We start from the raw sequence: 23,843 nt of genomic DNA, 5'->3' as shown, positions 1-23,843 counted from the left end.
TCTGTCTCCACATCAATCAACTGTAGGACTTGTGGTTGTCCCCGTAACCTGTAAACATAAGCGTTTGTCTCTTTGAATCTAGCTTAGCACACTTAGCGTCTGGAATCCATACATGAGCCATAGAACCGAAGACTTTCAATGGCCCACTTTAGGCTTGCGTCCTGACCAGGCTTCTTCAGGAGTCATCTTCTGAACGGCATGTGTAGGTGACCGATTTAGCAGATAGACTGCAGAGTAAACTGCTTCAGCCCAATATTTCTTAGGAACATTTCTATGTTCTATGATAGAACGATCCATTTCAGTAATGGTGCGATTTCTTCGTTCAACTACACCATTCTGTTGAGAGTTGAATGGTGTGGTGAGTTGGCGCTTAATTCCATGTGTAGCACAAAAGGTAGAGAAGTCATTGGAACAAAATTCCCCCCCATTATCTGACCTTAGAGTAAATTTAAGAACCGGATTCTTTCTCAACTAAGGCCTTAAACTGCTGAAATGTACTAAACACGTCTGATTTATTTTTTAGAAAATACACCCACATTTTACGACTGAAATCATCAACAAATAACAAGAAGTACCTGCAACCAGTAACAGATGGAGTGTTCATTGGACCACATACATCAGTGTGGACCTACTGTAGTACCTTAGATGCTCACCATGAGTCACCATCCTTGAACGGTGTCCTGTGCTGCTTCCTAGCTTGACAGGTGGCACAAACTCTATGATTTTGAGGTTGGATCTCAGGTAGACCAGCAACCAAACCCTCCCAATATAACTGAGAGAGATAGTGCACGTTTCAGTGCCCATAACGTTGATGCCAAAGTGTTCTGATGGATGTACTCCTAGCAACCAAAGCATGCTCTTGAGAATCACCAGAATTAGCAAGTCTATACAAACTATGATCCTCAAGTCCCATAGCGATTGTAGTACAAGTCTCCCTATCAACAATGTTGCAGATGAAGAACTGAAGACAACATCTAATTGAGGAGAATGCCTCATTACCTGACTGACGGAGAGGAGATTATGTTCCATGCCTGGAACATAGTAGACATCAAGAAAAATTAAATTTCTACCTCCTAAGTGAATCTGGACAGTGCCCTTACCAGCAACTATGTACTCTTCTCCTCCTCCGAAGATGACTGAATCTGAGAATGGTTCAAATTTCGTAAACCAATCCTGACGATGAGTAAAATGTCGCGAAGCCCCTAAATCAATATATCAGGCAGAAGAGTGTATTGGATATGCTGGCAGAAGAGTGTATTGGATATGCTGTTCTCTTGGCCATAAAAGCATAGAAAGCAGATTCTCTCTACTCAGAGTGTTCGGCGACATTTGCTTTCTCTTGAGACCCTCCCTGCTTCTTTTGTTCAGAAGCCAATCGAATTCGACACTCGGCCTTCATGTGACCAAACTTATGACAATAATTGCACTGAACGTTCTTCTTCTTCTTGTCCTGAGAAGAACTAGAGTCTTTCGGCTGAGAAGATTGAGCCTTCCCTTTGTTCTGAGCAGAAAATTTGGTAGAGAACATTTGCTCGGTGGAGGTGGAACGGGTACTGCTAGCGCCATCAATCTTGCTGTAAAAGCTTGTTACAAAGATCGGAAAACTTCAAATCAACATCAATGGAAGTGATATTCACCGTTTCAATGAAATGCTCATAAGATTTGGGCAAAATTTTTAGTGTGATGACAACAATGTCCTCTTCCTCCATTGTACGACCAATCGCCTCAAGTTGGTCACGGATGTCCTTGATCTTGGTCAGATGCTCCTGAAGAGATGTTTTCTCATCCATCATGATCGTGAAGAGCATATTCTTGAGGAAGAATGCTCTGCTCTTGTCAAAGGTTTCATGGAGACTCTTCAAATGATCCCATATCTCCTTCGTTGTTTTGTCAGACGGTACCTGAGGTAACTGCTCATCGGTGACGAGAGTTTAATGAGCATGACAGCTTTGCGGCTGCGCTCATCCCATTTGTCCTGATCTTTTCCGGCTGTGTCTGGACGTTGAGATGTGCCTAGAACAACTGCATCAAGACATCGGTACTCAAAAATTGTCAGCATACGTTGCTTCCAGGTATTGTAGTTGCGGCCATCAAACTTTTGGCTGCTTTCAAGCATAATGTTTGCCAGAGATGCCATCACATACCCTTAGGTCGAACTAGTGAAGGCACAAATTCCAATGCACGAAAACCAGCAGATGAAAACCGAGGGTTTTTATCCAAAAATTTTGCAAGTCAAATTTTTAAGGCAGAAACTAAAACCCTAGCACAGTTTTCGAGGCAGAAATTTTTCAGAAGACCCAAAAGAGCACTCGAAAAACCCACAAGGAATCTATAATCAGAATTTTTTCTAACCAAAAACGAAGGAGATAATTACAAAACCCTAGCACAATTTTCGAGGTAAAAAATTTTGAAGACCCAAAAAAATCCATCGACAACCCAGTTCAAATCTCGAAAAACCCACCAAGAATCTGAAATTAAAAAAACATTGAGTTCAAACAGAGGGTCAAAACCCTAGGCGAATGTGCAAAAACCCTTGCCACGAAAAAAAAGGACCCAAAGAAGCTTACGAAAAACCCAGGTGATAGTTTTCTAAGAACACAAACCCGTCACGCGCAGACACACAGAGGAGTGAAAAATCGCGCGGGTCGCGACAACACAAAAAAACGTGAAAATCGCGGTTTTTTCAAACGCGAATATCGCATTAAAGCCGCCTAGCAAAGCGTCTCTGAGAAAGAAATCGCGAAATTTCCACGCAATTTTAAAAATCGCAAATTACAGAAAAGAAAAAAAAACTCAACAAACAAACACGGGCTAATAGAAACCAAATGCGAGTAGGGCAAAAAAAAAACCTCAAACAGACCCACGAAAACAAACAGCTTCCACGAAGAACAGAAACCCTAGATGGGCTTGAGGAAAAATTCAAAAAAATTAAACTACGCAAACTTTTTCGAAAAATTTCCTAACCTAGGGCTCTGATACCATGTGAAAATCAGAGATGATTCACTGGTAAAAACTTATTTTATTAACTTAGGGAAGAGATACATTTATAGGAATTACAAAATATCTTAGCTATTAAAGAAGTTACCTACTTCTAACCACCTATTACTGTAGACATTTAAGATGTCTAACAGTCAATTACATTATTGACCATTAACACTAATAATATAAAATATTATTCTAACATACACATTATAAAGTATGGTTGTGAATGATTCCTTGGAACAGTGGAAAGATTATATACACTTTGTAATTTTCAGTAGGGATGTGTTTAATTTGAAATGGGGAAAATATATGCCTGAATTGCTTACCAGTCATTATAGTCTTGTAATATAAACCCAGAGTTGGGACTGCAATTAAACCCTTATAATCCTTGAGGTGCATTTACACTTAAGTTTATTGAAGAAGAAAATAGAAGAGCTGTTGAGACTGCACTTTCAACTCAAACATTAAGATATACATGAGATGGGTACTATCTTCTAGCTGTGGAAGCTGCTCAAGTGACTTGAGATTAACCCCGTCATTCAAGATAGTTAACTTATCTTTAGTTTGATAAGAAACGACAGGCAAAGAGTAGTTTTTCAGTACTCTATAATGCGGTTTAGCATATCAAATTATCAAAACAATTAAGTACTTAGATACTATAGTGACAGTAGAATCATGTAAGTATGTTGAATACGGAAACATTATGAGTACATGAGAGCTAGCAGCTCTATCACCTGTCTTATCTTTTCAAACTAAGGCAATGAATTAAAATCAAATCCATGATACAAAGAATTTAGAGAAGAACTAGTTAGAACACCTCAATTGAGAATTATTGACTATTGTTTATTAAAATTCATTCATGTGTGAGAAAGGTCACTATGTACTTGTCTTAATGGACATCCATCAATAGGTCTTCTCAAAAATAGAACCTATGTCCTAAAAGTTCAAGATGCAGCCATGAAGGGTTAAAATCATATGCAACTCAATGGCAGATACCAGCTAATAAAGGCAAAGTATGGGCTACTTCTCATGAGTAAACAGTATTGGGACTGTGTGAAATGTGAAATATTCAATTGTTGTAATTTAGGACTGGCAAATTTGACTAGAACATTGGCTCATTACAAGAGGGACAGTGAATTTTGCATATCCATTAAGCATAGATTCATTCTTGTACTCGTGAGAGAGCAAGTTGCTAGCTCAAGGGCACAAGTATGAACTTCGTATTTAATTGATCTAGGGTTTTGTCAAAAGAAAGGTTACATTATAAGAGTATAAGTCATCTTGAGTTTGTTGACCAGCATGTGAAACTTGCGTCCAAACATAAATGACAGCCAATGAGCCTCATAGAGTCAGTATGTAGTTAGCATAGAGACAGACATGATGACTTGGACACCTTCGGGAATTTAATTCGACTGAGTAGAGTGATGAACAATGACTTCAAGAATAAGTGTGATTGCAATTATAATAAAACTTTCAGCCAAAATGATTTTACTTCTGTAAGCGTCAACTAATTTGATAATCCAGATATACAACCCGGTTAGAGGTCATACTAGTTAGGGGTAGCCTGTGGTGTATGGCTGAATAGGGATCTGTGTAGGATTATACACCAATCTCAAATGGCATGAGTTCAACTTCCTGTTACCTCCCTGCGAAGCATCAGGCCAATCCAGTTGGATATGACACCGGGGACTAGTAAGTCCGTAGTTGGGCGGAAAAGCACCCTAATGATACTTTCCCTCCTTCGAAACATTGGTAAAGTTATGTTAAATATCATAATGTACTTCAAGAAAAACTATAATCTCTGAACCTCTCTACTCTCTTAAATTGAAAAGATAGAAATTTTCATTTGTACCAAACCATATATATATTTGTAGAATAGATCACTGATTTATTTCAAGTTTTTGTTTCAGTTCAATATTCTAAAAAGAAAAGTTGTTGCAAGTTTCTATTTCCTTTTCTGTTTTCAAAAAGTTGTAATTTTAATTTGCATAGTAAGTACATGTTATAATCAACATCATAAGATGAAGACCAACCTCATCAATGAGCTAACACAAGGGAAAGAATTGTATTTCAAGGATGAATTATCAAACACGTCCAAAGATGTCGTTGAATGAAAAATGGAGAGAACTTCCATCACAACAAAATGCAATATATGACAATTAAAAGGATCAAGTATCAAAGGGAGGAACTTGTCACGATAGTGAGCATTTAAATCAAGACTAGAGTTCAAGGTGATAGAACTCGGGAGCAACACAAGTGTAATGGGTGAAATCCAAACATCCTAAGGAATGAGTTTCCACGCATGAGAAGGAAGACAAAATGGTGCAAGTTTGATAAAGGAGATAGTTTCAAAAGAGATAATCAAAGTTAGAAGATAACGCAATTTGGGAGTATCTCCCACCATCATGCCATTCTTCGCTACAAGCGCTTGGAAATGTTGAGTATCAAGAGATTGCCTCATTCATTTACAACTTGCGATGAATTACAAAGATCAATCAAGCTTAGGTGGTGTCTGGTCATCACTTATCCAATCACATCATTCCAAGTCAACATGTCCAGATTCAATTTACCTGACTCATCCATCAAAGAAGATTACTACCATATGGGCACAATATTAGAATATCTTTATTCAATTAATTTAATGGTCAATTTTGTAATATATTGTAAATATTAGCTAAGTTACCGGTCCTTCCCCTTTTGGCCTGGGTTCGGGTTCTGGTTCTTGCCCGGTCCTGGTTCTCCCCGGGTTCTCCTTGGGTTCCTCCCGGGTCCTTCCCAGGTGGCCGGGTTCCCTGTGGGTCCTGCCACAGGGAACTTGGCCACCTGAGAAGGACCCGAGTGGAACCCAAGAGGACCCTCGTGAACCCAGGCCCGTGGTTTCCAAAAGACAGGGCCACGGGTCAAAGAAACAATAAAAAAAGACTTTTTAAAATAGTTTTTTAATAATAAAACTCTAATTCGCCCCTTTATGACTTTTTAAAAAAGACTTGAAACTTGAATATTATCTTTTTTGCAAATTATGAATATGATATTAGACTTTAGTTATTAGTTTACTGATTACATTTGCGATATATGAATATTTATTGGCATTGGCAATTAATAATTATGGATTTATCATTTATGTATGGAAAGTCACATTGTATATTTTATTTTTGTATGGATTGTATATATTGAACATATATATAATATATGGGTATATATATATAATTAAAATATATATATATATATATATATGTACGAACGCACCCGCACCCGCACCCATACCCAAGATTTTTTTTTTTTTGTCGAATCCGCGAATCCGAACCCGAACCGGTAACTTAGAATATTAGGAGTTTCTATTTTTTGCATCTGTTATCAATTGTTTCTTATTAGAAACCATGATCTCTTTGTAATCTATTTAATGATCGTCTAATCATTCTTTAATTCAATTATTTTTTTACCAAATACTTTTGTATTACACAAAGTGCGATGTACCTACCCCTACCATCTATTGGTCAAATATTCAAGTAAAGACATGTGTCCCATCAAATGTAGTTTTGTCATTGGTCAAGCATTAAATGCTTTGTAATGGGTGTAACAAACCCTAATTAGGGTTTCTATCCTTCAATCTTGGCCATTGATTGTGAATCAATTTGAGCCCTTCATTGTAATGAGAGCACTATTTAAGGCTCCACTCTTTCATTTGTAGAGGTTAATAGAAAATAGTCAATAGTTAAGAGTTCAATAGCAAATAGCAATTAGAGTAGAGTAGGAGAAGGCAAAGATTGTTGCCAAGACTTTGTTGTAACAAGCATGTAAATTTCATTGAAGATATGGTGAAATTCGTATGTTGATTCAGCAATTTGCATGGTCTCCACTTCTCTTTTTATTTTCATGTTGTTTAGATGAATGGAAGAACTTTGTGTATGATCAATGGTGAAATTTGTACATCCATACTACTAACACCTTGCTGATTGTAAGGTATCTTGCATAGTCAACTGGATCGATCTTAGCCAAGCTTAACTTCAATTATCACTCCTTCACTGATTTGTTTCACCTTGAGGGTATCTATGCTTGTAGTGGTGATTTGAAAATCATAAAGCTATACCTAGAAGATCGCACTAGCCTTGTGGAGATGTTCACTGCATGTCAAAGCAAAGATTAGTTGAGTTTCAGCAAAGATTGTCCATTGCTCTTACATTCCTAAAGTTAGATCAGCTTTCTCAATCCTCATCCCTTTTTATATTTTTTAAGTTAAGTGAAATTCCACATTCCAGCAATATTCAAGCATTCGAGTTCAACGTAAGTCCACCTTGTGATTCCAGCACTATCACATCATATACACTGAGTAAGAGTTTAATGGAAATATAAAAAATATATTAAAACATAACAATATAATAATATCTTAATAATAATTTAATATTAATTACCATATCATAATATAATAACAATTTAATATTAATTACAATATAATGATATAATAATTTTTTAAGTGGAATAATGAACAATATGATATCCTTTGATGTACTTTACCTATTATCCTCTAAAGATAGGCATGCTAATCATATGTATGGATCTTATCAAGTGGCATCAGAGCTATGATTTGGGCAAAGGTAAGGATGAAACCCTAATTTTGAAGATTCGCCTATATCTTTTAAATGACTACAAATTTTTAACTTTAGTTGGAGGATGATATAAACAAGTGACAATTCAAAAAAAACACTTTTGATCATCAATATTGAGTGAGTTATTGCAATTTGATGATTTTTCATAAGCTGGCTTTCTAGGCCACAAATCAAAAAAGCATTCTAATACTTTTGCATTTCTAGAAAGCCCATGAAGATTCGTCAAGTGTCTATTATTTGTATTTTTATTTTTAAGACTGAAAACATACAAAATAATATGAACAAAGTTGGGTATGTGGTGGAAATTTAGAAATCTGGTTTCAATAGGGGTTCCTATAATTGATGGAAGTGCAATAGTAGAAAATGATGGTTCCAACTCAATAAGGCTTAATGTCATCATGAATGTTAGAGATCACTTCATTGTAAATTGATAGGTGTAGCTTATATATGGATTTTGTCATTGCGTACTATGCATAAGTTCTGAGGAGGAAATTGTAAAATGTTTTTTAGATTGACGGGCTCCAAATGAGTGTGGAAGAAGAGGGAGGGAGAAGAAGGAGAAGAAGAACAAGAAAAAGAAAAAAGAGATGGAGAAGAAGAGAAGGAGATGAACAGAAAAAGGATACAAGTATATGCACTTTAGCTCCACAAAAGGAAGACTCAATCCTTCAAGTTTATGGAAGTATTCAAAAGACAAAGGTTACTATTTCCATAAACCCTAGTGTTGAGTGGTGTTTCGTGACCACACCAACACAAAATAAAGTTTTCCAACGGCTACCTTAACTCTCTCTTGATCAAAGTCAAATCTATGTTAAGATTGCAAGAAGACCATACGATGACTCCAAGGTTCCGACTGCGTACTAGCGACTTTATGTGGATATAGGCTCGTGTGGTGATGTTGTTGGTAATCCAAGGGGACTTATGTTTGGAAAATTCTTTCACTTCTTTGTTGTGGCTGGAATTTCATCATTGGATATAGCAATTTTGTGATGCTTCTGCTTCTGACGAACTAAACTAGAATCAACTGAAATTAAAGGGGAAAGGGTTTAGGAAGACTAAGCTAAAACTAAGAACTCAATAGATAGCAATGATTCAGATGAGATCTACCACACTTCACTTCACCACTAAAAGACAACTACATGAAGCGGATGCAATCTTCAGGGGTTGAGTTTGAAAGATTTTAAATTATTGATGAACACAATCAGAGAACAATGTTCATCCAACAATTTAAATTAAGCGCACACATAAGATAGCTCAGTCCAACTTTGGACTGTCAATAAAAATCATCTATCAACAAAAGGTATGAGCAAGTGATCTTCACCTTAAAACACTGTAATCAACCTTGTACATCTAAATGCTTGAAAATAAATTTCTACTCTAAGTGAGGAAGGTGAAACCATGCAAGTTTTGAAAAATAACTTAAGTGAACACCATCAAAGAACAATGTATCATTCTTATTACCTCAATAACTTATCGCAACAATTTCATACAAATGTCTCCTTTACAAATGAAGGGGTGAACCCCTTATATAGGCCTCCAAGAGGAAAATGGACGGCCTTGATTACAAACCGATCAACAACTAAGATTCAACATGCAAACCCTAATTAGGGTTTGACCTATAAATTCCCAAATACATGATGCCAAGTAGTGGGGAGAGTCATAAATGAGGAATCTCACCCACTTTACATTAATTATCCATTACATTCAAAAAATCGCCCATTATGTAATTAATGCACATCACCTCCAAATTCACCCAATGTGCATTAAATGCACCATCACAAGTCTAAAACCACCCAATGTGCAATAAATGAGCCATCACTTCTTGGAATATGGTAGCCGAAATGCAAGTATGCCACTACTCAGTCAAGATGTCCCTAGCAATAAATGCGCCATCATGTCGCGGTGCACTCAATAGATTCTCGCCATGCGAATGGACCCTTCCATCATAGGAACCTTTATAATTTTTCGGGTTGTGCTTCATTAATACGGAATATTCTCTTTGCATGTCGCCAACTCATCCTTTACAAGAATCTTTCCATTCCGGGCTCACAAAAGACATTTTGGAAGATTTTCCTACCTTAACAATCTTTTCTACTTCTGAAGGATTCATGTACGTCTGGAATTCTAGAAGAGAGAAAATCCTCTCTTAGCCAATTTTTGCCAATTTTTCTTGTGACCTGAAATTCATCATCTTGGGTGCAATTCCACCTTGAAGAAGAATTTTTTTGAATTTTGAAACTTTTCTTCTTGAACCTTGATTTTCACATCTTGCTTCCAACCTTGGGCACATTTTGAACTGGAGAATAAAGTTTGGAAATTTTGGAAATTTGTTCCTTGAGGAAGGAATGTCTTCGTGCCTAAGACAAATTTTACATTTGTCATGAGGGAAGAAAAAAAAATTCTTGCCTGGAAATTTCTTCTGCTTGGGCGCCAATTTATGGTGAAGAATTTTTGAAAAAACTTGAAATTTCTCCTCCACCAACTTCTAGTGCCCATTCTTCTCCTTGAGCGCCATTTCTTCATGGAGGAGGAATATTTGGCATGATGGAAAATTCCTCCATAACCCTTTTCTAGTGCTCTAGCTCAACCTTGGGTGCAAATCCTAGCTAGAGGAGGAATTTTGGACGTTTGGACTTTTTCCTGCTTGACTCCATTTTGGCGCCTATCTCCTATCTTGGGTGGAATTTCTCTATGGAGGAGGAAATTCTTGCTTGGCAGGAAATTCCTTCCTTACCCTTGTTTGGCACCCTTCTTCAGTCTTGGGCACTATTTCACCATGATACAGAAATTTTCAGCATGGAAGAAAATTCCTCCACACCCCCATTTTGGCACTCCACACCTAGGTTGGGCGCTACTTTGCCTTGAGGGAGGAAATTTGCTCTTGGAAGGAAATTCCTTCCTTCCCATGTTTTGGTGCACATTCTTCAACTTGAGCGCTAATTCATCATGCAAGGGGAATTTTGAAAAAATTGATCTTTCCTCTACTTCATTATTTTGGTGCCCTCAACTCAACTTGGGCGGATTTTTATCAAGGGAGAGGAATTTTTTGACTTTGGAGGAAATCACTTCTGCTCATCATACATATGGTGCCCTCTTCCTAACTTGAGCGCCATTTTTGTTAATCACCTGGATTTGGATGTCATTTCTGGATTGAAGTGGATTTCTCTCGCCTTAGAAGGATTCTTGTGCTTTTTCCACTTCAGGAAGGAATTCCATACTTGGCCTTTTTTTTTTATTGCCGACCTACTTTTTCAACTTTTCGGATTTAGACAAGGATTTCCAGGAATGCTCTGCCTTCAGTGTTGTGACCACTGCTTGAGATGGACTTGCCAAACATAGACTTACTAAAAATAGTAAGTACCTCAAAACATCAAACAAACTAGGGTAAACTAGGATAGGGGAAAACTTACTAAAAATAGTAAGTTTGATTTTTGGCAAAATTAGACCAAGCTGGGATGTAGTGTAACTTACTAAAAATAGTAAGTGCTCAAAATTTGCTTAAATTTCACTGATAGCTTCCTTAAAGGGCTCTGATTTCATGGCAATGCTCAAATTTTTCCAAAACCCTAAGGAAAAGATTTCAAACCTAAGTTTGAAGAGCAAAACCCTAAAATAGACAAAACAAGTTCCAAACTTGGTCAAATTCACTCAAACAACTTGAACTTGCAGACCAGGGGAGACTGAAGGAATTGCTGCGAAAAGACCCAAAGTACTACAAACAAAAGACCAAGAGGACCAAAAAAGCAGGGGGTCCCCATTTGCAATGGGGCGATGTGTGAAAAGGTCACAACACCTAGCAACAAGTAACTTTGTCAACATGGAATCAGCCAAGAAACTACAAGTACAAGAAAAATGTGTCAAGAACAATCAAATATCGAGTAAGGATATTCAATTTTTTTAAGATTTGAACAATATGAATAAATATGTTTCAAATTCAAACTTTCATACATTGGATATGGATTGCCTAGTTATTATTCTTGGTTATCATTGGTTAGAATCTTTGGGAAAATAAACATCAATGTGCAAAAAATCTTCATGGAACTGTGATATAAAAGAAAAAAAGTTACATTATAGGATGAAGAGAAAATTTAGGAATTTACGGAAGATTGCATATATGAATCGAAAGGACAAACAAGAGTAAGATGTAAAGAAAAAAGTGGAGAAAAGTAATTCTCTTCATGAGCCAACAAAACAAGTGCAAAAAATGGTGAAGAACTAGAGTAGGTTCCAATGATAGCAAAAGGTGCAATGTATAGGCATCCACATCATTGTGAGAAGCAAGAATCATGGAGGCATGATAATATAGAGAATCAAAGAACCAATCACATGGATACCTTTCAGAAAATTAACACAAGTAAAAATCTTAGCTTAGTTGAATTTGATCATTAAATGTCCCCTGAAACTGACCTTGCCTCAGATCTATCAAAAAAAGGATTATAATTGAATTAGTTATCTCTATACAGGTCCTCTACAAGTATGAGTAACAACATGGTTGGATGAAATGGAAAAAAAAAGAGTAACAAAACTTAACATATCAAAAAACAGATCTTCATCATAAACATGGAGCAATACGTGATTGAAGATATTTGTTACATAAAGCCAAAACAAAATATATTTCTTTAGATATGCAAAGTCAAATAGAGATTTATAACTTAAACTACAAGCAATAGCTAGTTTGAAGGTTTCAACACATAAATCGGATATTGATGAAAAGATGAGACTTTGACGCAATTAAACACAATGCCAGTACACTTCAAGTTAAGCAAATTCCCAAGAGGCCATATAACTAAGCAGTTAAACTTAAGAAATTAACTAAAATTTGGACAAAAAACATTTTATTTTATAATCTAATTGAAAACATTTAGAGCATTCAATCTTTGCCTACAATAATATCAGGGCTACATGATACAAGCATAAAATGCACAAAAAAAGGCATTTGTTGAAATAGATGGATACTTAAACTCACTTGCAAATTTCTGATTTTGACCTTGCTACTCCATCAATGGCAAAGTGATTTCCAAAATGAATTTCTCTGAACAAACCTGGATAATGCCTCTCAATCCATTCAATTGTATGCTCCCTGATTATATTTTGTCGTGACCTGTACATACACCATTCAATATGGTGGACCTTGACAAAAATCAAATATTCAAGATATTATTCAGACACTTACGTTACAACTGAGAAATGACACAATGGTGCCAGTTGAATGAGTGTTTGGTATGCACCCGGAATCGGTTGGATCCCCTTTCTGAAATGGCCAGATTTAAAGAACTCATGTACACGAGTACTAGCTGCCAAAATTCAGTAAAGCTTTTTCAGAAGATTGCACTCAACAATAAAAACATTGAGTCTAAAAGGGTCAAAGTCTAAATAAAGTATAAACCTCACATTTGCTAAACAATGATTATCATTACTACTATCTTGAATGACCAACATGGCTGTGTTGATCTCAACTGAAAATCATTAGATCGTGATCACAGGGAAGGCATGAAAATTAAATAGACAACTTGAAGCAAACATTAGAATATGTAGCATTGCCCTCAACCCTTGATATAATAAGATGAAAGAAACAAGCATTGAACTAAAAGGCCTAGTGAAAATCCATTAAGCCACCCTGCAGCCCACAAGTGGACTTCAAGGGTCTTTAAATAAATAAAAAACTTAAATTCAGAGCAACAAAATTGGGAAAGAGTGATAGCATTAGAAAATATGTTTTGGACGGTTACATGGTTGAAATTTCTTTTAATCAGTTTTATCTTTCTGTAACATTCAGTAATGCTTCCTAGTTTTTTCTGCAATAGATAATACAGAAAACTTTAAATTACATGGGACTATTATCATGCAAAAAGGCCCAAAAATTATCTCAGCGGCACCTACTGAGTAAATTCTAAAATCTGTTGGCCCCCTTTCATGGGACCAAGGCCCCTCCACCCCAATACAACTCCACAAACACCAGAGCACTCTTGAACCAACTAGTGTTTGAGTGTTATCATGCCTCAAACCCTAGTTCTGCTCAACTACCAGTCTAGGTTTAGCATCTCCATCAGCAGCCAGACGATAAAGCCAACTAGATCCACCATCCTATCTATTTCCACTCAGCTAGGCAATTCAGAGTAGAGATACACCAGATCTGGGCAGCAACCAGAGCTTCTGAGTGATAATCTGCCATATTCAATGCAATTTAATTGCTACTGGCAGGACTGCGTTGCAACATAAACTATTTTGTAAGGAGGCTAACAACCAGATTTTTGATGGCTGGTAATTCTTCATGTATTAAAGTTATATTCTGAGTGTATTTGATAAATGATATTGCCATAGAACTAAACATTTCTTCCCAGATCTGCAATTCCTGTCATTATATGCAAGGGTTTTAACAATGGTATGTAGAACATTAAAACTTGTTCTGATTTTATTTAACTTGAAATCCTAGAACAAAACCCTAAGTACATTACAAGTAGCTCTAATTATAACCATGGACCCTTAAACATTTCACAGGTTTAGAGTAAGGATTAGGGAGCACATAACTAATAAAAAACCCTAATACTTAGCAATTGTGTATCACCATAAATGTTTATTTTGTTGTAAAGTATTAAAAGCATTTGTAGGAGATTTGATAAATGTAATTGTTGATTTTATGGTAGTGCTCATTAACCACAAGCAAACATCAGATCTGTTGCCTTCCCAACCATAGACGATAAGCTCTTATCGTCACCCCCGAGCACACTACATGTCCTTCATGTTATTGAATTCATGTCATTGATGCAATCATGACCTTGTATATATATGAATCAATACTTCCTAATAGACCTCAAGTCGGCCATATACTTTTGGCGCCAAGGATAGGGTCAGATCTATATATTACAAGTTACAAATGAGTCTCCCTTAGTTGCAAGTTACATTTAACTTAATCACAAGTTACCCATAATTGGTTTGCCCAAATAGGGCCCGCCCCAAATTAGACTCATACAACTGAGATATCCAAATGCCAAGGTCGACAGGCCACTTGGCATTTTGTGCACTAGGTCGGCCCTAGAAGGGATCCAACCTAGCTACACAACAACAATAACAACAAATATTTGGTGCTTAAGCCCCTCTATAGTGCATCGAACACAACTTTCCATAAGATTACCTCTCACACCAGAGGAAGTGATGCCCCAAAGGTGTATTTGAGGGCTAGAGAGGTTAATGTGTGATAAGGAGACTCCAGATACTTTTCCCTATAGTAATCTTCTCTCACATTATTTGGCTAAGCTAGATTCCCCATTAGGGTCTAACGAAATGAGAGGTGCTACTACTCCAATACCCGAGCCCCATACAGACCCAGGACCTTTCATACCATTTCTTCTAGTGCCACTCTACTCTTCCTTTCCACTTTGCTCTCCCATACATCTCTGCTTCCACATACCTTTGGGTATTTGGGGAGCTGTGGTATTTCAAACAGTTTAGCATGGTAAAAAAACCCATGGTTAACCGTAAGCACCAGCCACCTAACAATTGCCACCTTTCTCATGTCAATCAGAACCATTTTGCCCGAATTATTTAATAAATAGGTCGACACCAATGAAAACCAAGTCAAACTAAGTAAAAATGTCAATAAACCAAAAAAATTGAAGTGGTTTTTTTTTTCTTATAAACCACTCAAAATTCATTTTTTTTTTTGTCATTTTTCCACTTGCAGGCATCAAGTAAAATATTTTTCCTAACTTTCCAAGACGATCATAAACATCAAACTAGATCGTGCTTATGCTCATTTGGAGCAAATGGTTCCAAGCACAAGGGCATCAACTTCTACTTCACATATCTAGTCACGGTTGTCTCAGAGACCTTTTGAAATTTGTATGAGTAGAAGGTCTATCACAATATATACTCTAAGACTAGAAAATTGATACTTAAGGAGAATTCAAGACTAATTGTCACATTCCATTATTAATCACCTATTTTAGACTTTTTTTAAATTATTAAATAATTGTATAGGGTGACCAAAATCAATATTTTAAATCAATGTCAGTAGATTTCCACAATCCATTAGTCTGTCTGTATATGCTTCTGATTTGATTGTGTGAGTTTTTTTGCATCACACAATCAAATCCAGAAGCATATACAGACAATATTTTAAATGTTGCACTATGTGTTGCATAATATTGCAACAATGAATAATCCTTATCTCTACAAAACCTTGATTTGTTAGCTTGATTGATTTGGGAATTATGATTTTAATAACAGAGTAACTACCATTTGTAACAATCTGGTGTGGGTGCAGAATAGTGCTTTCTGCATCTGAAATGCTGAAGGAAAGTATCATCCAGGAGAGGATGGTAGATGGTGACGACATGGCAGTCAAACCAAGCTAACCAAGAAAACATGAAATCGCAATTTTAACAAGTTATGTGTTAAGCTGCATTTTAGTTATTTTCTAAGTGTCATAAAGAAAAATTGTTATTTGTTTGCTTGGCAGATGGTTGCAGGTGACTATCGCATTCATTTATTCAAATTAAGTTTTATCCTGATTTAAAGCTTGTATGTGTTTTTTATTTGAGAGATTAAATAAAATTCTAATTTTATTCCAAAAGACTCATTCATTTTACACTTCGCTAAATTAATATGCAAATTATTTCAATTAATAAGCAATTTTAAAAATTGATGAGGTAGAAAAATATGGAATAAGGGCAATGAAGGGCACCCTAGTTTGCAAGATTGTTTCAGTTCATGGAGGGACCATGCAAAGAGAATCTCACCACTATGCTGGATGTTGGGGTAATATGTGGGAAGAAAATGAGATTTGACAGCCATGAAGAAATTTCTGGGCTTGATAACCACCTAGTTTGGGAATTTTTATAGTTTTGATTAAAAAAAATGAAGGTATACAAAAGAAGAAGAGGGTCATGAGTAGAGCAGAAGGAAAATAGAGAAGAGTTTGAAGTGAAATGAAGAGAAAACAAGGCAAGTGGAAACACTTATCCACGGGTATGTCTGGTTAACCCTGGCAAGAAGATTGGCTCTATGCAACTGTTTAATTGTTATTGGTTGCAATAAAATATTATTTCAATATATTCTTTAACCCCTTGGACTTTAAATTTCTTTAAAGGCATTTTGTCAAGCAGATCATGATCTCTATGTATATGTTCCTCATTAGTATGAAGCATTGGAAACCATAACTTGTTATACTATACACTTGTCAAATAGGGTCATAGTTGTTTAACACGAAACCAAGTCTGTAATTGTTTTTTTGATGGTTGATATTGTTAATTTTAGACTTTCAGATTAATACAATGTTCAGAAAATAGAAATCTATCTAAATTTTTAGATTAATGTTGTATGCTGTTAGGATTTTCCAGAATTAAGCATAAGTAGAGAAATAAACAAAATGAACTCACAACACACAAGTACCCTGGGAAAACCTCCGAGGAGGAAAAACCCAGCCAGAAAGATCCTCGGATCTGATTATGTATTAAGCATAATTTTCTGATTACAACTTATCTCTTAGGGCTTTGATGAAGGAGTTCACTTAGCAAATAGGTCAGCACACAAGTTGCTTCTTAGGTTGTCTCCAATAGGTCTGTAGTCTTCTGTTCAGGTCTGCACTTCCCCTTAGTGGGTGAATCAACAATCAGATCTGTTCTTTCAATATTCACGGGTCTGCTACAGTTCTGAGATTATATGCAGGGCCAGCACCTCTACTTGAATGGAGATCACACTTTCAGCAGCAGAGATGACAATGAAGGAGGAGCTACAAAGTTCGCAGTTGACTGGAGATAAATTCGCACCTTTCTGATGTATTTCGCATTAGCTGATAGCAGACTGAATTTCACAATTGATGTGTATTTTGCAAGTGCGTAATATTTCACTTTGCATCTTTATTTATACCCATCTTATACTTAATTAGGTCGGCCTTTGAATGAGGTATTTTGGCGCCAAGGATATTAGTGTAGTGTGTCCTTTTAGGAGACTGGCCCTATTTGAGAGTGGCATGTGAGAAGGGGCTCAGCCCTATTTGAGGATGGCGTGTAGGAAAAGGGCCCAGCCCTAGAGAGTGGCGTGTGAGGAAAAGGGCCCAGCCCTAAAGGGCGGATTCCAATGTTGCCTTAGGCAAATGGAATCCGCTCTACAATTGGAATCCGCTCTTCACCCTAATTAAAAACCAACACTCCCTCTTAATTAGGGAGAAGAGAATATAATCAGAAAATCGCTATCTTCCATCTTGCACACAAGCAAAGAATGGATTACATAATCAGAACATAGTAGACTTCCATCTTGCACACAAGCATAGAATGGAATTACATAATCAAAGGTCTTCCATCTTGCACACAAGCAAAGATTTGGAATTACATAACAAAAGATCTTTTCATCTTGCACACAAGCAAAGACTGAAGCCACCTTACATTGCCCGCAAAGGGTGGTGAGGATCTTTTCTACCATCTTACATTGCCCGCAGAGGATGGTAACAATTATTCTTCTCCCTGAGAAGACTACCACCTTACATTGCCCTTAGAGGGTGGTTGATGCAACACAATGCATCACTGGGGATGAGACTCCCTCTCAACCAAGGTCTCATTTTCTGAATCCCAAGCCTATTTCTGAAGTACACAAACTTCACCTTGGATAGAGGCTTGGTGAGGATATCTGCAGTCTGATCATCAGTGCTGACATACTTCAGCTAAATAGCACCTCTTTACACCATATCTCGAATGAAGTGATAATGAGTTTCCACATGTTTTGACCTGTCATGAAACTCTAGATTGACAAATATCTTGATACAACTCTAATTATCACAATGTATAACTGTAGGTGCCCAAGGTTGTCCAAACAACCCAGCAAGAAGCTTACGAAGCCACACTGCTTCTCTAGAAGCAACCCTTGCTGCAATATACTCAGCTTCAGCAGTACTTAGTGCAACAGAGGATTGTTTTCTGCAAGCCCAAGAGATCACTGCGGATCCTAAGCTGAAACAAATACCAAAAGTGTTTTTCCTGTCTTTGACACTTCCAGCCCAATCTGCATCTGAATAACCTTCCAATGTTATTGAAATGTTAAGTGGATACTTCAGCCCATAACCAACTGTGCCTCGCAAGTATCTTAGGATGTGCTTGGCTGCAACAAGATGAACATGTTTGGGCATGCTCATGAACTGGCTGAGAGAATTCATTGCATAGCATATGTCTGGTCTAGTGTTAACTAGATACATCAATGATTCAATCAACTACTTGTACTTCGATGGATCTGCAGAATCGGAGTTAACTGCAGAAACACTCAACTTCTTTAAGTTGGATTCCATAGGGGTAGACATAGGTTTACAATCCATCATTCTAAATCTTTTCAAAATATCAATAGTATACTTTCCTTGACTTAGAAAAATTTCGTTAGATCTTTGCCATACTTCTAGACCTAGAAAATAATGCATTAGACCTAAGTCCTTCATTTCAAATTCTGAAGCTAATTCTTTCTTACATCTAATGATAAGTTCATCTTTACCAGTAAGAAATAAATCGTCCACATATAGAACTAGAATTAGCATTTCATCATTAGATATCTTAAAGTAAATGTTAGAGTCAACATCATTTTTACAAAACCCTAAACTTAACAAGTACTTATCAATTCTTTCATACCAAGCACGAGGGGCCTGTTTGAGGCCATATAGAGCTTTCTTCAATCTGCACTCATGAGTTTCTCTATCTTGAATCTCATAACCATCAAGTTGTTCAATATAGACTTCTTCCTCAATGACACCATTAAGGAAGGCAGTCTTCACATCCATTTGATGTAGCTTCCAACCTCTAGCTACAGCAATAGCTATTATAGTTCTAATAGAGGTATATCTAACAACAAGAGCAAATGTTTCTTCATAGTCTATGCCTTCCTTTTGAGAAAAACCACGAGCTACAAATCTAGCTTTATATTTTTCAATACTACCATCAGCATTGTGTTTAATTTTAAATAACAATTTAGAGGAAACAACAGATTTACCTTTGGGTCTAGGCACAATGTCCCAAACATAATTCTTGATGATTGACTGATACTCTTTATCCATAGCTAGCTTCCACGCATGATGGTTCAAGGCTTCTTCAACATTGCATGGCTTAGACTCAATGAGATTGCACATCAATGCAACGTAGTTGGAGAATACTTGAGGTCTCTTGGTTTCACGGAAAGTGCCACTGGGAGCTGCAAATCTTTCAACTTCTTGAATGGTGTTTCTCACCCAAAGTGGTCTCTTTTTGCTAACAACAATGTCACTAGGTATATCAGTGGGATTCATAGCCTCGGGTGGATCATTATGCTCTTCTTGAGGTGGCGGTTCAACAAGCTCCCTCTGAATCTCAGGGTTAGTATCAACATTCATATCTTGATTGTCATTAACTTCATCAATAACAAGAGAACCTTTTGATTTCTTAAAGGCAATATCTTCTTCAAAAGTAACATCCCTACTTACCTCAACATACCTTTGACCTGAAATATAGATCCTGAAGGCCTTGGAGGATTCACTGTATCCAACCAGCATGCCTTTCTTCCCAGAGGGCTCCAACTTGGTTCGCTTTTCCTTGGGCACATGAACATATACAGGACTTCCAAAAATTCTTAAGTGACTGATGTCAGGTTTGGATCCTATGAAGGCTTCTTCAGGAGTCATATTCTTTAGAACACAGTGAGGACATCTATTCTGAATATATATTGTTGTTCTGGAAGCCTCAGCCAATAGAAAGGTCTGCAAATCCTAATCATGAATCATAGCCTTTGCAGCCTCAACAATTGTTCTATTCTTCCTTTCAGCAACTCCATTTTGCTGAGGATTGTATGGAACACAGAACTCCCTCTTAATTCCTCTCTCAACACAAAAATCATGAAAGTTACCAGAGGTATACTCACCTCCATTGTCAGATCTTAAACATTTAATTCTTTTACCAGAGGTGTTTTCAACCAATGCCTTAAACTCGTTAAATATACTTAAAACTTCAACAAATTCTTTAGATTTCAAGAAGTAGATCCAAGTTTTCCTAGAGAAATCATCTATGAAGATTACATAATAAAGAAATCCACTAGGAGATGCTATAGATATAGAACCACATAAATCAGAGTGAACAAGTTCTAGTTTATCTTTAGCTCTATTTTCACTTTTATGAAAAGGGCTTTTAACATTTTACCTATAGCACAACCTTTGCATGTATCATCATGAATTTGACTGAGTTTAGGCATACCTTTGACCAACTTTCCAAGGGAGGGAAGTACTTGATAGTGTAAGTGTCCAAGTCTTCTATGTTATAGCTCACACGATTCAGAAGCCTCATTAATGAGGGCTTGAATAGGGTTAGCAGAAAGCTTATATAAACTATCGTATCTATTTTCAATAACACGAGCAGATTTAAAACTAGATTTCTTAGGCCAAGCAAGTACTTTACCCTCAGAAAATACAATTTGATAACCTTTATCTTCTAGAGCAGAAATGGAAATTAAGTTTCTTTTAATTCTGGAAACAAATAAGATATCACTAAGGTGAAGTGAAATACCAGAGTCTAAATTTAAAGAAGTAGTGTCAGAACCTCTTACCGAATATCGAGCATCGTCACCAATTACCACATGTAGACTGGTATCCTTTTCTACTAAGTCTGAAAGGTGATCACAGTAGCCTGTGATGTGTCTGGAAGCACCACTGTCAATCAGCCATGTGTTACTGTCTGTGGGTATGCTGCTTGACAGGGCAGAGATGAATAAGAAGTCATCATTTTGTTCTAAGACTTCATTTAGGTTGGCTTCTCTTTGCCTATGATCATTCTGACATTCTTTAGCATAGTGACCAAATTTGTCACATCTAAAACATCGAACACGAGAGATATCTCTTGGCTTCTTCCAAGAATGCTGAGAACTAGGTGGTCTGAAATCTCTATTCCTCTTGGGAGAATACTTCTTCCAATTACCACCTTTCTTGCATTGGGCTGCGAGCATGTGTTGATCATCTACTTGAGGACTTTTGAGTTGCCCCCTTGTGATAAGACGCGACTCTTCTTGAATGCAATCATTCTTAAGGCGATCAAGGGTAGGTAACTCAGTTCTTCCACTTATGGTTTGAATAAAGGACTCCCATGAGTGTGGTAGACCATTTAGGGCAATCATAAAAAGATCCTTGTCTTCCATGTTATGTCTAATTGTACTTAGCTGATTCTTTAGTTCTGAAATTCTCATAAAATAAGACATAAAAGAATCTTCTTTTGACATCTTGATATTAAATAATTGTTGTCTTAAAGTAATTGCCCTACTGAGATTGTTAATTTCATAAGTACCTTGTAGATGACTGAATATTTCTCTTGCAGTAGTGAATGAGGCAATGGAGGTGACTAGGTGGTCTTTAACTGGATCAATAAGGAGCTTTATGGCCTTGACAACATTCTTTTTGAATTGCTTTAGCTCAGCTGCATCTGTAGGTTCAGTTAGCTCTTTCTCTTCTATGAAATGAATAAGATCTTCTTCCTCAAGGGCAATCATGATGTGAACCTTCCATGCAGCAAAGTTGAGATTTCCATCAAGCCTATCTTCAACTTTCAACCCCATTGAACTGACCTGTGAATGAGACAACAATCTGGAAATAAAGGAGTACTAAATTCTGAAATCTGAAAGTTGATCTAGCCTATAGCTCCGATACCATGTTAATTTTAGACTTTCAGATTAATACAATGTTCAGAAAATAGAAATCTATCTAAATTTTCAGATTAATGTTGTATGCTGTTAGGAATTTCCAGAATTAAGCATAAGTAGAGAAATAAACAAAATGAACTCACAACACACAAGTACCCTGGGAAAACCTCCTAGGAGGAAAAACCTAGCCAAAAAGATCCTCGGATCTGATTATGTATTAAGCATAATTTTCTAATTACAACTTATCTCTTAGGGCTTGGATGAAGGAGTTCACTTAGCAAATAGGTCAGCACACAAGCTGCCTCTTAGGTTGTCTCCAATAGGTCTGTAGTCTGTTGTTCAGGTCTGCACTTCCCCTTAGTGGGTGAATCAACAATCAGATCTGTTCTTTCAATATTCACAAGTCTGCTACAGTTCTGAGATTATATGCAAGGCCAGCACCTCTACTTGAATGGAGACCACACTTTCAGCAGCAGAGATGACAATGAAGGAGGAGCTACAAAGTTCACAGTTGACTGGAGATAAATTCGCACCTTTCTGATGTATTTCCCATTAGCTGATAGCAGACTGAATTTCCCAATTGATGTGTATTTTGCAAGTGTGTAATGTTTCACTTTGCATCTTTATTTATACCCATCTTATACTTAATTAGGCCAGCCTTTGAATGAGGTATTTTGGTGCCAAGGATATTAGTGTAGCGTGTCCTTTTAGGAGGCTGGCCCTATTTGAGAGTGGTGTGTGAGAAGGGTTGCAAGTGTGTAATGTTTCACTTTGCATCTTTATTTATACCCATCTTATACTTAATTAGGCCAGCCTTTGAATGAGGTATTTTGGTGCCAAGGATATTAGTGTAGCGTGTCCTTTTAGGAGGCTGGCCCTATTTGAGAGTGGTGTGTGAGAAGGGGCCCAGCCCTATTTAAGGATGGCGTGTAGGAAAAGGGCCCAACCCTAGAGAGTGGCGTGTGAGGAAAAGGGCCCAGCCCTAAAGGGCGGATTCCAATGTTGCCTTAGGCAATTGGAATCCGCTCTTCACCCTAATTAAAAACCAACAAATATACATTCATACCTTGTTTTTGTTAATGTTTTAGCAACACAGAAATCTGAAACAAAATACACAGAATTTATCCTGGGAAAATCCTCTACTTGAGGGTGAAAAACCCAGCCCACTCAAAAAAGAACTTTGTTATATCTCTGAAAATGAATACAACTGTTGATAGTTTTAGATTACTATCAATCCCAATAAGATAAGTTTGATTCTCCACAAACCAATCTTGACAATGAAGTCAAATGATACATCTCTTATACATTCTATAAACCTTCATAAGTCTGAAAATTCAGAACACAGAAAACATATAATATATCTGATCTGACAGACTACATACACAATATTCTCAACTTGCTACAGACAAACGAGAGAAGCCAGAGGGTGGAACAAGGGATTTCACCTCAAACTTCTCTCGCAGAGAAGAACTCATTAACAAGGAATTTCACCTCGAACTTCTCTCTCGGAGAAGAACTCGTTAACCAAGGGATTTCACCTCGAACTTCTCTTGCAGAGAAGAACTCATTAACAAGGAATTTCACCTCGAACTTCTCCCTCACAGAGAAGAACTCATTAGCAAGGGCTTTCAC

At 37.0% G+C, this 23,843-nt stretch overlaps 1 protein-coding gene across 1 annotated transcript in view; it reads right to left on the bottom strand.

Annotated features, from left to right (window-relative positions):
- Positions 1 to 23,843, bottom strand: part of LOC131028218 (uncharacterized) — a 48,880-nt gene that overhangs the window by 13,689 nt on the left and 11,348 nt on the right. The window contains exons 4-5 of the mRNA XM_057958466.2: positions 12,760 to 12,880; positions 12,553 to 12,687 (exon numbers count right to left, since the gene is read on the bottom strand). Of these exons, the coding sequence (XP_057814449.1) occupies positions 12,553 to 12,687; positions 12,760 to 12,880 (256 nt within the window). The remainder of the gene's footprint in view (positions 1 to 12,552; positions 12,688 to 12,759; positions 12,881 to 23,843) is intronic.

The sequence above is a fragment of the Cryptomeria japonica genome, chromosome 2 (assembly GCF_030272615.1).
Source record: "Cryptomeria japonica chromosome 2, Sugi_1.0, whole genome shotgun sequence".
NCBI lineage: Eukaryota > Viridiplantae > Streptophyta > Pinopsida > Cupressales > Cupressaceae > Cryptomeria > Cryptomeria japonica.
Note: the sequence above shows the minus strand (reverse complement) of the source record. Positions and strands in the feature narration are given on the sequence as shown.